Source organism: Lissotriton vulgaris, chromosome 5, assembly GCF_964263255.1.
Source record: "Lissotriton vulgaris chromosome 5, aLisVul1.2, whole genome shotgun sequence".
In the NCBI taxonomy this organism is placed as follows: Eukaryota; Metazoa; Chordata; class Amphibia; order Caudata; family Salamandridae; genus Lissotriton; species Lissotriton vulgaris.
In genome coordinates, this window is record NC_141693.1 from 343,100,046 (window position 1) to 343,113,640 (window position 13,595).

At 42.7% G+C, this 13,595-nt stretch overlaps 1 protein-coding gene across 1 annotated transcript in view; it reads left to right on the forward strand.

Annotated features, from left to right (window-relative positions):
* The window catches only part of LOC147710850 (claudin-16-like), a 57,298-nt gene that overhangs the window by 36,411 nt on the left and 7,292 nt on the right, over window positions 1–13,595 (forward strand). The window contains exon 2 of the mRNA XM_086920063.1: window positions 13,374–13,500. Coding sequence (XP_086776189.1) covers window positions 13,374–13,500 — 127 coding nt within the window. The remainder of the gene's footprint in view (window positions 1–13,373; window positions 13,501–13,595) is intronic.

The following is a 13,595-nucleotide window of genomic DNA, read 5'->3' on the forward strand; positions in this document are numbered from 1 at the left end:
CAAGCAAACCTCTCCTGATTTTAGGTATTAAATTTGCCGCTTTGTTTTCCCGGGTCATGTGTGTTATCCGGTGCTATACTTTTGTAATATATTAATAAACATATTGTATGTATATTTATTTGAAATGTAGTGTCGAGGCGCCAAACGTTGATTACATACTCCGTCCAACCGCCATTTTAGTAGTTTTCCTCCGTTATTTTTATTATACCTTTTACTTTCATTTTACCCTGCGCATATTTTCTCTATGATCGATGATATTTCGTGCCACAGATACCACAGTGTTTGTCCTTGGCCTCCGATCTTATCAGAGTTGGTCACACGTATACCTAGAAACTAATTTGAAGGACGTAAGGCACAGGCATTACGTGTTGGTCAACAAAAAAACATTATTAAGATTATGCATTTATCATGTGTGGTAAATGCATACTAGTTGTAAAAGCATATGTGGAAAAGCGATATGTGTGCTAATGGTTTTGTGGTGACGATCACGCGTGCTTATGAACTGGATCTGGGCGTGGTGGAGTCTAGGGTACCAGGCGAAGGGGCACGCAGCTGCACTCATACAATATAGAAGTAATATAGGATTTTTAAAACTTAAAAAAAAATATTACATAATTATCCTAGATTAAGTCTTCTGTTAGTATGTTACATGAATATATGTTTTTAAACAATTAAAAACATTTGCGTCTTTTTTGTACGGGGGGCCGTTTATGACGTCACACGGAGGCTTTGATGCGACGCATAACCTTGAAGCCTATTCGTAGCGTATGCTGATAATGATTAGCAGCGCAAACTATGATGCAATCACTCTCTCACTGTCAAATCAGAGCACAGGGCGCGCTATGAGAATGGTTAGAAGTGGTCACTCATTGGAGATCCAATTCAGGTGTGTGGCTTATCGACAGTATCATAACGTTATTTTTTAACCTGATTAAGTTTGAGGTTTGCATGAAATACTATGCTATAGGCAGATATGGATGTTTTGGCAGCGCTTATGTCCATGAAGCTTGGTTATTACCATTTACATATAGGTGCCCGAGGGAGGGAAAAGAAGTCTATGTGAATGGCGAGGATTGCACAATAGTACCAGATCACTCCAATTGCATGGCTCTTGTATACAAGATGCGCCTGATTTGGACTGATTTTTGAAAGGTAGTCCGACACCTGATATCATAACAGCGTTCAGTTTACTGGAAACGGGAATTATTTACTTTGAAATAATGGAGATTGTTGTGCAATGTTAGCAGGCATTGCTTACATGATTACTGTAACTGAGTGTGTGGTTTGATTAAAAAAAAGTTGTGTTAACTCTTCTGCATGGGAAGCTGGATGTTTCCATCTGGCGGTCGATTTCGACCTTGAAAGTAGAGTCAACTAAATGAGTCGTATAAGAACGCTATTGTCCCAAAAAGAGGCCGCTCTAATGTCTGGTACAGAAACATTTGTCCTTTATGCAGCTAACACCCGCACAGAAGTGCATGATTTATTAAATACAGACGTGCTCTTGAATTTTGGGGAGTTAATTTAGAGTATCTTTAATGTGTCCTTGACTACGGGGTTACCTTACTTTTTTTAAGTTAGAAGCAGTGGCCTAGTGACTTCTGTAGAAAGTATATTTGGTGTCTTTTTGGTTTTTTTTCATTCAATTTTTTCCAGCATCTTTGGTGGATTGCTCTTAATACTCGCATTAGTTGCCGGTGTGCTTTTATTAATTTGTTTACATAAATATGGATGCACATCCTGCAGCAGACGATAATATGTCTCGGCTGTTGCTGCTCCGCAACCCAATGCTTAGTTACTATGGAGCGCTGCCTCTTGCAAAGGAACAAATTGGGTCGCACTCCACAGGTCGATTTTGCAATTTTTTTATTTTTCCATTACATTCCACAGACTCAGGCAGATGTATTCGATCTACGCGTTTCGGTATTACAAATACCTTGCTCACGATCATGATTATTTGCATGTGTGAGTATGTGTGCGAGTAACTCTATGGATGAGTATCGGTGTGTAACAGGATGTATAGCTGTATGAGTGCATATGATGAGTGAGTACATGTATGAGTGACTATATAGAACTGTTGCTGAATGAGTGGATGTGTATGTAGATGTTGGAATTACCTAATAGGTTGTTGTAACTGGTATTGGTATCTCCATTTTTTTGAAAACTTTAGTTTCTATTTTTGAATGTGTGTATCAAAGGTTATATTAGGGTGAGAGGAGGTCTGCTACTCTTTCACAAGGATGATGTCATCAGTGAGGTCATCAGTGATGTCATTTGAGATGTCATCAGTGATGTCATGAGTGATGTCACTGACCATGTCATGAGTGATGTAATATGTGACATCATCAGCAGTGCATTGCGGTCGCGCGAGGTCCAGCTAACTATAACATGTGTGAAACTTATGGTTTTTTCAGTGAATTTGCAAGGTTTTTTAAATGCTAATTCCTAACTATAACGTGTGTGAAACCTATAATTTTTTCAGTGAAAAAAAAAATAAAAAAATATATAATCTGTATGTATATATATACATACAGATTAACTCTTTCCAGTCAGCCAGTCAGCCAGTCAGCCCAATTACTCCAGGCAAAGAAAGAGCGCAGACCACTGTGGCTAGTCAGCTGCAGTTTATTCAAACTCCATATTCAGTGCAGCAGCCATTGGGGATATATATTTACACATACATATACATATATTTATATATATATATATATATATATATACATATATATTTTTTATAAATATAAATATATTACATTTATTGTGCCAGTAACCCTGCCCTGAGTTACCTACAAGAAAACGCTATGCTAAGAAGGATATGTAATATGTTTTTATGCTGTTCACTCTGTAAGTCACATGCACTTTCTCTTTCAAACCTGTATGTTGTAAAATTACCCATCCGTGAGCATGTTTGAGGTTATGAGCTGACATGCGTGGGGTCCACTCCACCCCACCCAATCTACTCTACTCTAATCTACTACATTCAAATCTACCCCACTCTCCTCAATCTGCTGCAATCTACTCCATTCCACTCCAATCTACCCCACATGACTCTACCCCAATCCACCCCAATCCACTTCAGTCTACACTACCACATTCTACCACACCCCAATCTACCACACTTCCTCCCAATCTATCCCAACCCACTCTAATCCCCTCCACCCCACTCCAATATACCCTACTTCTGTCCAATCTACCCCATTCCACTCCAATCTATCCCATTCCAATCTACCTCAGTCTATCCCCACTCCATTCCAATCTACCCTGCTCTAATCCACCCAAAGTAGCCCACTTCACCCTAATCTACTCCCTCCACTCCAATCACCACTCCAATCTGTCCAAGTTCACTCCAATCTACCACAATCTATCCCACTCCACTCCACCCCAACTGCCCTACAACACTCTAATCTACCCCACTCTATTCAATACAATCTGCCACTTCTCAATCTACTCCACACCAATCTCCACTACACTCTATGCAACTCCACTCCACTCTACCCCACTCCACTCAACCCATCTACTCCACTCCATTCTACCCTACTTCACTCTACCCTACTCCAATCCACCCAAGCCACCCCATTCTACCCCACTCCAATCTAGCCTACTGCACTCCAATCTATCCCAAACTACCATGATCCACTATACCCAATTACCCCACTTCACTCCAATTGATCCCATTCCAATCTGCCCACCCTCCACTCCAATATAACCCTCTCCACCCCAATCTGCCCCACTCCAGTCTAGCCCAATCTACTCCACTCCAATCTACTCAACCCCATTTACCCCACTCTGCCAACTCCACCCCACTTCAGTCTACCCCAACCCATTCCAATCTACCCCCCTCCACCACAATCCACTCCATTCTACCGTACTCCACTCCAATCTACCTAAATTCAAACTATCCCATTCCAATTCATCCCACTCTAGTCTGCCCCAATCTACCTTACACCAATCTACTCAACTCCATTCCAAGCTACCTTATACTTATCCACCCAATCTACTACACTCGAAGTACCACACTCCAGTACATTCCATTCTACACAACGCCTGTCCACCCAATTTACTTACTCCAAGTATCCCACTCCACTTCAATCTACCTCACTCCCCTCCAATCTGCTGCACTCTAATCTACCCCAGTTGACACAGCTCTACTCTTCCCCAATATACCTCACTCTACTCCAGTCAATCCCAATATACCTTACTTCACTCTACCCCAATCTATCAGATCTACCCCACTCCTATCTACTGTACTCCTATCTTCCCCCTCCACCCAAATCTACCCCACTCCAATCTACACCACCCAATTCCACTCCAATCTACCCCACTCTATTCCACTTGAGTCTACCCCATTCCACTCCAATCCACCCCACCCTGCACCAATCTACCTCACTCTACTCCAATATACCCCCATCCACTCCAGTCTACCTTACTCCACACCAGTCTGCCTCAATCTACCCTACTCCTATCTACATCATTCCAGTCTACTCTACTCCAATTTATGCCACCTCACTCCAATCTACCCCATTCCAATCTTCCCCACTCCAATCACCCCACTAAATTCCAACCTACCTCAGACTACTCCAGTACAATCTACCCACTCCAGTCTACCTCACTTTACTCCAATATACCCCACTACAGTCTACCCCATTCTAAACCACCATAACCCACTCCACTCTAAACCAATCTACCCCACTCCACTCTAAACCAATCTAACCCGCTCAGTGCTACCTCATTCTATGCCACTCCAATCTACCCCACCTAAATCCAATCTACATCAACCCAGTCCACTCTTACCCACCACAATCCACTCCAATCTACCCTACACCTCCACTCCAATCTACCCCACTTTAAATGACCCCGCTTCAATCTACCCGAATCTACCCCACCCGACTCTACTCCACTTTATTCCACTGAGTCTACCACACTCTAAATATCCCACTCCACCTCTAGCTGCTCCACTCCACTCCAATCTACCCCACTCCATTCCAATGTACCCTACTCTAATCCACCCAATCTACCCTACTCCAAGTATGCCACTCCACTCCAATCTACCTTACTCCACTCCATTCTACCCTATTCCCCTCCACTCTACCCTATCTCACTCTACTGCAACCCAATCTACCCCAATCGACCCCAATCCAATCTTCGTCAATCTTCCCTACTCCACTCCAATATATCCCAATATACCTCACTCCACTCTACCCCAATTTTTCCCGATCTACCCCACTCCTATATGACCACTCTATCTACCCCACTCCTATCTACCCCAATCCACTCAAATCTACCCTACTCCACTCCTATATACCACACCCCTTCCACACCAATCTACCCACTCCATTCCAATCTACCCCACTCAACTCTATCCCACTCCACCACAATCTACTGCATTCCATTACAATCTACCCCACTCCACCACAATCAGCCCCATCCCACCACAATTAAATGTACCACACTCCAAGCTTCCCCACTTCAATATACCCCACCCAAATCTTCCCCACTCCAATCTACCCCACTCCACTCCAATCTACCCCACTCTCTTCCACTACAATCTTCCCAAGCTACCCCACTCCAGTCTACTTCACTCTATCCCAATATACCCCACAACAATCTACCCCATTCTACCCCACTCCACTCTAAACCAACCTATTCGATTCTACACTACCCCAATCTACCCCATTCCACTCTAAGCCAATCTACCCCACTCCATGCTATCCTACCGTAAACCAATGTACCCCACACTGACCGAGCCCCAGCAGGAGGAGTTGGGTGCTTTCAGAGGAACTGAGAGACAGTATCTATTCACTTTCTAATGGTAAAACGCTAGGCCCCGATGGCCTTCCAGCTGAATTCTACAAGGCATACTCAGATATACTGGTGCCGGAATTGTTGCGGGTATATGAGGCGGCTCTTGAATATTCAACACTCACGCCAACGCAGAATAAGGCTACGTTAGTTTCTCTTTTGAAGCCTGGAAGAACTCCCGATCTCCTAGGCTCTTATCACCCACTGGACCTGTTAAACACAGACTATAAAATCCTTGCTTCCACACTGGCCAGGCACATCTCCCCTTTTGTGACGTCTCTTGTGCATGCTGATCAAAATGGTTTCGTTCCCACCAGAAGTACCTCTCTAAACATTCAAAGGTTATTTAGAGTTCAGAAATATGCAGTAGAGAATTGGCCCCGCTCTGGCTGTCTGGTACTGGACCTGGAGAAGGCCTTCGACTCGCTGAAGTGGCCCTATCTTGCAGCGGTCTTGCGTAAATATGAGCTGGGTGATGGATACTTGCAATTAGTGCAGCTGCTGTATTAACGCCCCACGGTACATGCCTGTCCGGGCAAACTCTTGTCTGACACAATCAGGGTGGGGAGAGGAACCAGGCAGGGATGCCCTCTGTCTCCGCTGCTCTTTCCTTTAGCTATGGAGCCTCTGGCATCTCTCATCCGGGATAATGGTGATGATTGGGGCATCCCCTTGAGGGATGGAATTCATGCAGTGTCCTTATATGCGGATGACCTGTTATTGTACGTAAGAGACCTGCAAGCATTGCCGCCGACGATACCAGCACTGTTCTGTAGCTTTGAGGCAGTATCGGGCCTCAAGGTAAACTAGGGTAAGTCAGGTGTCTATTCTTTTCGCGAGGATGTGGCCGTGACGGATATCGTGTTCAATGGGATTACACTTGACTGGTATCTGACCATGTTAAGATATCTTGGTATATAAATCAACAGATCCCCAGTGGATATACTGGAGGGTAACCTGGTTCACGCTATCTCCTCTATAAGATCACAGATACAATTCTGGAAGACGCTGCCACTCAACATGATGGGCCGCATCACCTTAGCCAAGATGATAGTGTTGCCCAGACTATTATATTATTTCGCAAACTTTCCGGTGTATGTCCCAGTGAGCCTGTTTAGGGAACTAGAGGGGTTAATCAGAGGCTTAGTTTGGAATGCAGGGCGACTCAGGATAGCATTACAGAAGCTATATGCACCCCCGGTATGCGGAGGTTTAGCAGTTCCCCATCTGGAAATATACTATTTAGCTGCACAGTTGCAATGGGTTGCAAAATGGCTAAGTGGCAAAAATCTGACAGACACAGCGACCGAGACAACGGTCTGGACGCAGGATCATATATACTGACTGTTTCTTCCGCTAGGCAAAGTATCTCGCCCTACGCAGCTCTATGTGGAGTTAGTGCATAGATGTTATAAGAGAAGCCTCTGCCTCACAAAAGACACAATCCCATATGCTCCGATACTGCCTCTGGTCGGGACGCCCAGAGGTTGAGACCCTATAACGGACATGACGGTAATAACCTGGACTGCAGTGGGAGCAGACACAATAGGAGACTTGTACGTAGCCGGCACCTTGTTACCTTTTGAGACATTAGCAGCGGATATCAGATTACCGGTGGGCCAGTTCCTTTTACACGCAGCCATTGTATGTACACTTACGCTAGCACGGGGAGACATGACTATTGAGCCACCGACACATCAGTTATTGCAATATCTACACGTAATGGGGGAGGGTTTGCATGTGATACACTGGCTAGCTCAAGCCCTACTCGCCCATGTATTAAAACCACTGCAGAGACTTCCTGCGCAATGGACTGAAGACAGAGGACGTCCCTGGACTGATAAAGAGTGGGAGCGTGTTTTGGCCAGTGCTACACATATACCACCTAACTCAAGATTCAAACTTATACCAACTTACATACTACTAAGGGCGTACTTATCACCAGATAAAATTAATAAGTATTTTGCCATCAATAAGTGCCTGAGATGCTGTTGCCTAGGCGCTGACTTGCTGCACATGCTATGGTCCTGTCCCTTGCTTTTACCCTACTGGCGTGCGATCACAGACACACTTGCCACATGCACTAATACTGAGGTGCCTAGCACATGGGAACTCTGTATTCTGGGGTTCTCTAAAAGAACTAAGGCCAACAAAGTATGTTCCAGATTTCGCGACCTGGGCCTTATAACCGCAAAGTGACTTATAACTAAGCGTTGCAAGCACATGGATCCACTGGAAGTAGTACAATGGGTGACATCCCTAGAAGTATGGGCACAGGCAGAGAGTACCACTTTACTTAGGGAAGAAATGGCAGGGCTGCGAAAATATCCAATTGCACAGTCCTGGGATGGCATGCTCAAAACTCTTATTCGCACTACTGCGACTCTACGGGAGCCTCCCGGACGATAGGCGTAACCAAACGTCCTACAAGCCGGATAGAGATAGAGGTTGCGTTGTACCCGGGTGTCACCTCGACCGCGACCGTGACCGCTGTGATTGGTGCAGATCTCGCAACCCTCACAGAACGTTACACAGTAATGGCTTTGCGACATGACACCCTAGCATTTATGTACACCGCATGACACACAAGAAAAGTAGCCCACATTTCTTGATTGCGTATTAGCCTAGATGTCACCATGCCCAAATGGCACATTGCACACTAATTACATATCCTCTCAGTTCTTTGATATCTCATTGTTCTGCTTTGATATTATTATTATTTTTCTTTATTTTTGTTATTACTTTATTAGACATGGTTGTTTGTTATAAAAATAGATATCTAATGAGAGGAATCGGCATTTACATGTAAATTGGTTTTGCTTACCTAGGAGGTGCTCTATATTGTGAACTAACAATTGTGCCAACTTAAACAGACTGCTCTTACTTGTATGGATGCATCACTGCATTATCAAACATCAATGCGGAGAGGCGCAATTACTAGGCCCACTCTGACCCCTGACTGGAGATAACAGACTGTGCGGGCTGTAGGTGCCGGAGGCTCTATGTAAAGATATGAGCACTCCCACACTGGTGACGCGAATATTATTACAACTTTGAGAAAGAAATGTGTTAGAACATATACGCACTGTCATACAACAAATGTTATCATCATAAGTCCTGACATGTATTATTGCTAACAATGTATCTAACGGATACAAATAAAATGCAATAAAGATATTTAAAAAAACAATGTACCCCACTCCAAGCAACCCCAATATACTCCACTCCACCCATATCCCACTCTACCTCAATATACCCCACCCCACACCACCAGCATTTAACCATGCTGAACATCAGCCACCCTGGTTTACAACATGGCTGAAACACATTGCCAAAGCCAATAGCTCTTGCATAGGTGAGACCTATTGGCTCTGCCGATGCTTGTTAATATTACTGAGACTTGGCTACATGAGATTTCACCTCCTGATAATGGCTCCCCCATTACACATGGCTTTTCCATCTTGCAAGGTAAATGGGGGCGAAGGGATAGGTGTTACAATTATCTATCTTCCCGTCTCCCTTGTACAATTTTTGGATACTTCAAATGTTCCTGAAGGCAAAATTCTGATTTTCATGCTTCACTTTAATTCTTCTACAGTTATTTAGGAACTCTTATTTATTGCCCTCCAGCGCCTAAAGCCCAATTTCTTTAAATATCTGCTGACTTTTTTAGAGCCTTTCATTTTAATATCCACCAACTTTATGATTATGGGTGACACCAATTTTGATTTAGATGATCTTGCTAGCAAGGGCACTATTGCCCTGGCTGAATCACTCATCCCGCATCTCCCTACTCATAGATTTAGGCCCTGGCTCGATCCAATTTCCACTAATAACAACAAAATTGGTACCTTTACTCCCCTCCCTCAAGTTTGGTTTGACCATTTAAGGGCTCAGTTAGTAACTCCTCTTTATGACAGGAATTTGTTTCCTCACTTGAAACATCAACGCCATCTCTACAGGTCATGGGACAAAGTTAACTATTTAAATTGTTCCCAGGCACTAAATAGGTCAATTTTCTCATTCATACCAAACACCTCTTCATCTGTGGATTTTCTCAGCACTTGGATATTAGAAAACTAGGCACTAAAGCACCATATAAACACATTATCTCACACCATTTGGCACCATATGCAAATTGGAGTTCAAAAATATTCAAGGTCTCAAAGTACCACTGTAAAGTCCTAGAAAGGCAATGCCGTCATTCACATAACCCCATGCACTAAAGCAGCCTAAAGAATGGAAATAAAAAATACCAATATATGATTTAAGCAGTCAGCTCCTCTTACTATTCTCACAAAATGTAACCTTCCCCCATTCTTCTCTAACAAAATGTCCACTATTCTGACTGGTTCTCTTTGCGAACCATCCCTGAAATCATTGCCTGCGACCCTAAACAATAACCCTACTTCTGGTGATATCCTACTCTCAAAATGTCACACTGTGCCCGATTCACAGAATGAACTTAAGACTCAATCCTAAACTTACTACTGTTTTGATATTCACAGATTGCACTTGCTACTTTTGGTATTCACAGAATGAACTTACTACTTTTGGTATTCACAGAATGAACTTACTCATTTTGGTATTCACAGAAGTTAGGACTCCTAACTTTAGGACTCCTAAATGCCTTCTGTGAATACCGAAAGTCTTAAAATTAGAATTTTTCTCAATTTAGTAGTAGGAAAGTTAGGACTCCTAACTTTAGGACTCCTAAATGCCTTCTGTGAATACCGAAAGTCCTAAAATTACGATTTTTCTGAATTTAGTAGTAGTAAAGTTAGGACTACTAACTTTAGGACTCCTAAATGCCTTCTGTGAATACCGAAAGTCTTAAAATTAGGATTTTTCTCAATTTAGTAGTAGTAAAGTTAGAATTCCTAACTTTAGGACTCCTAAATGCCTTCTGTGAATACCAAAAGTCTTAAAATTAGAATTTTTCTCAATTTAGTAGTAGTAAAGTTAAGACTCCTAACTTTAGGACTCCTAAATGCCTTCTGTGAATACCGAAGGTCTTAAAATTAGGATTTTTCTCAATTTAGTAGTAGTAAAGTTAGGACTCCTAACTTTAGGACTCCTAAATGACTTCTGTGAATACCGAAAGTCTTAAAATTAGGATTTTTCTCAATTTAGTAGTAGTAAAGTTAGGACTCCTAACTTTAGGACTCCTAAACTGGGAAAAATCCTAATTTTAAGACTTTCGGTATTCACAGAAGGCATTTAGGAGTCCTAAAGTTAGGAGTCCTAACTTCTGTGAATACCGAAATGAGTAAGTTCATTCTGTGAATACCAAAAGTAGTAAGTGCATTCTGTGAATGCCAAAAGTAGTAAGTTCATTCTGTGAATACCAAAAGTAGTAAGTGCAATCTGTGAATACCAAAACAGTAGTAAATTTAGGATTGAGTCTTAAGTTCATTCTGTGAATAGGGCCCCCTGTGTCCAATCATGAGGTCCTCAAAGTACTTAAGTCTACTAAGTTGGGTTGCCCTCTGGACCTGTGCCACACTTCATTAGCCCCCCTCCCTCTTTGCTTGTGCCAGCTCTCACACATCTTTGCAACCTTCCCATTTTATCAACTTTGGTTCTGCATATTTGGATGTGGGGTCAGCTGGCTCCTCTCCTTAAGAAAGCCTCTTCAGACCCTGAGATCCTAAGCAATTACTGACCTATCTCCTATCTGCTTTTACCTGCCAAGGTTCTTGACAGCGTCATCAACATGTAGGTATCATGCAACCTAGAGGGTAATGACAAATTGCACTATTCACAGTAATTTGTCTGGCAATTACATAGTACAGAAACAGCCTCAGTGTCACGAATTGGTGACCTCAGAATTGTTCTTGGCCAAGGACACTCTGCTGCCTTGGTCATATTAGACCTATTGGTGGCTTTAGACACCACGTCTCATTCCTGCTTGACCAGCATCCTTCACAAGCATGGTGTTTGCAATCAAGTCTTAGGTTGATTAACTCCTTCCACTAAAATAGTAGCTGATCTATCAAACATTGCACTTAGACCTGGTTGCAACAGAACTGTCTCAAAGTTAACAGGGATAAGACCTAACTCCTCTTATTTGACAACCAGCGCCCTGGCTGGTCCTCTTTATGGTGTTCTTCTGAATTAGTCCACCCCTCAGCCTCTGTTTTATCTGCAAAAAATCTTGTCATCATTGTTGACCATAATCTGTCATTAACCTTTCAGATTAGTCATGTTGTCAATACTTGTTTCACACTTCTTAGAATGTTGAGGGTGATTGTACCTCTCTCCCCTTAAGAGAAACAGTTGTACATTTACAAGTGAAATCCTCTATAGATTACGGCAGCTCCATCTATCTGGGGTCTCTTGGTTTTCTCTTATATCATATTCTGATCAGTGAAACCTCTGCAGCAAGGCTTATTTTAAATGTACTAATTTGTGCTCCTATGAGCTGTTGCCTTTGAGATCTTCTTTGAATGCCCATTAAACATTATCGCCAATTTAAGGCTTTTTGCCTGGTCTGTAGAACAGTCTGCAACTCTGGTCCTAGCTATCTGAAGACCAAGGGCCTCATTTATGAGGCTGTGCGTCACTTTTACGCTGCCTGTGCGTCACTTTTTGTGACGTACCACTGGCGAAAAAATTAGCCTTGTTGCGCCATATTTACAAAGTGATGCATCTAGGTAGATGCTTCACTTTGTAAACCCCTGCGCCACATTGTACCTGCGCCAGGTATATTATATGCAAGGGGGGCGTTTTGACGCAAGAAAGGGTCATGGAAGTGACGCAGTGAAATCTATAAGATTTCACTGCGCCATTTCTTGGCCGCGAATGCGTCAAAATCTTACCCCTGCTTCATGTCAGGCATAAGACGAACGCAGGCACTAACAACATGGGACATGCCCATGTGAAAGTACACATTGCAGGAGTTGCGTCACTTTTGTGACACACTCCAGCAATGCGTCACTTTTGCGCCTACAGATACGTCAGAAATACTGACGTATCTGTAACTCCTTGCGACATGATGCGTCATATTATAAAAATGACGCATCAATAATTACGCAAGGAGTGCATACTGAGAAGTGACGCATCGCTGTTTTCACTCAGCGATGTGTCATTTCTCATAAATGAGGCCCCTAGTGTTGGCCTTATCCCGTCTCTTGATGTCTTCCCTCTTTCTCTTCCACAATGATTCTGGTTCCTCATAATATTCTCTTGCCATCTACTTTGAGGAAGAAACCGAAAACCTTCCTTTTCAAGTAGTGAGTTCCTTTTCCTTTGTACTTTGCTGTAAATTCAGCCTTCCCAATTTAGGACCAGGCTGCCCCAATGGGATAATAGCAATGCTTTATACATTATTAATAACATGCCAACCATCATCTAACACATCGTGTGTGTGGTAATGAGGAGTGCTTTTGATAGAAGAGTTGTGGTTTTCATGACAGGGTCACAAATTATATTTGTGTAACTAAACATAATTTGCATATTTATTTGAAGGTTTCGTTTCATAACCATAACTGCACTTTATGCATGTTTCTAAAAGGATAGATGCTGTTAAAATTAATGTTATGCATTATTTGTATCTTATATGTTTTTATTAGATTAACAGCAAAGGGTCTGTAGTGCTGAGTACCCGATGCAAAGGACTTTGGCGTGAGTGCGTCTGGGACAAATTCGTGAAGATTTGGACTTGTGATGTGTTCAGCTCTTACTTGAATCCACATCCAGGTAATTCATCCAATACAACATATATTCTTCTTTTCTTCTGGATCATAGAGAAATCTGTAGCCCTGACTTGGGGTGGTAATTTGTATATTGCTCTC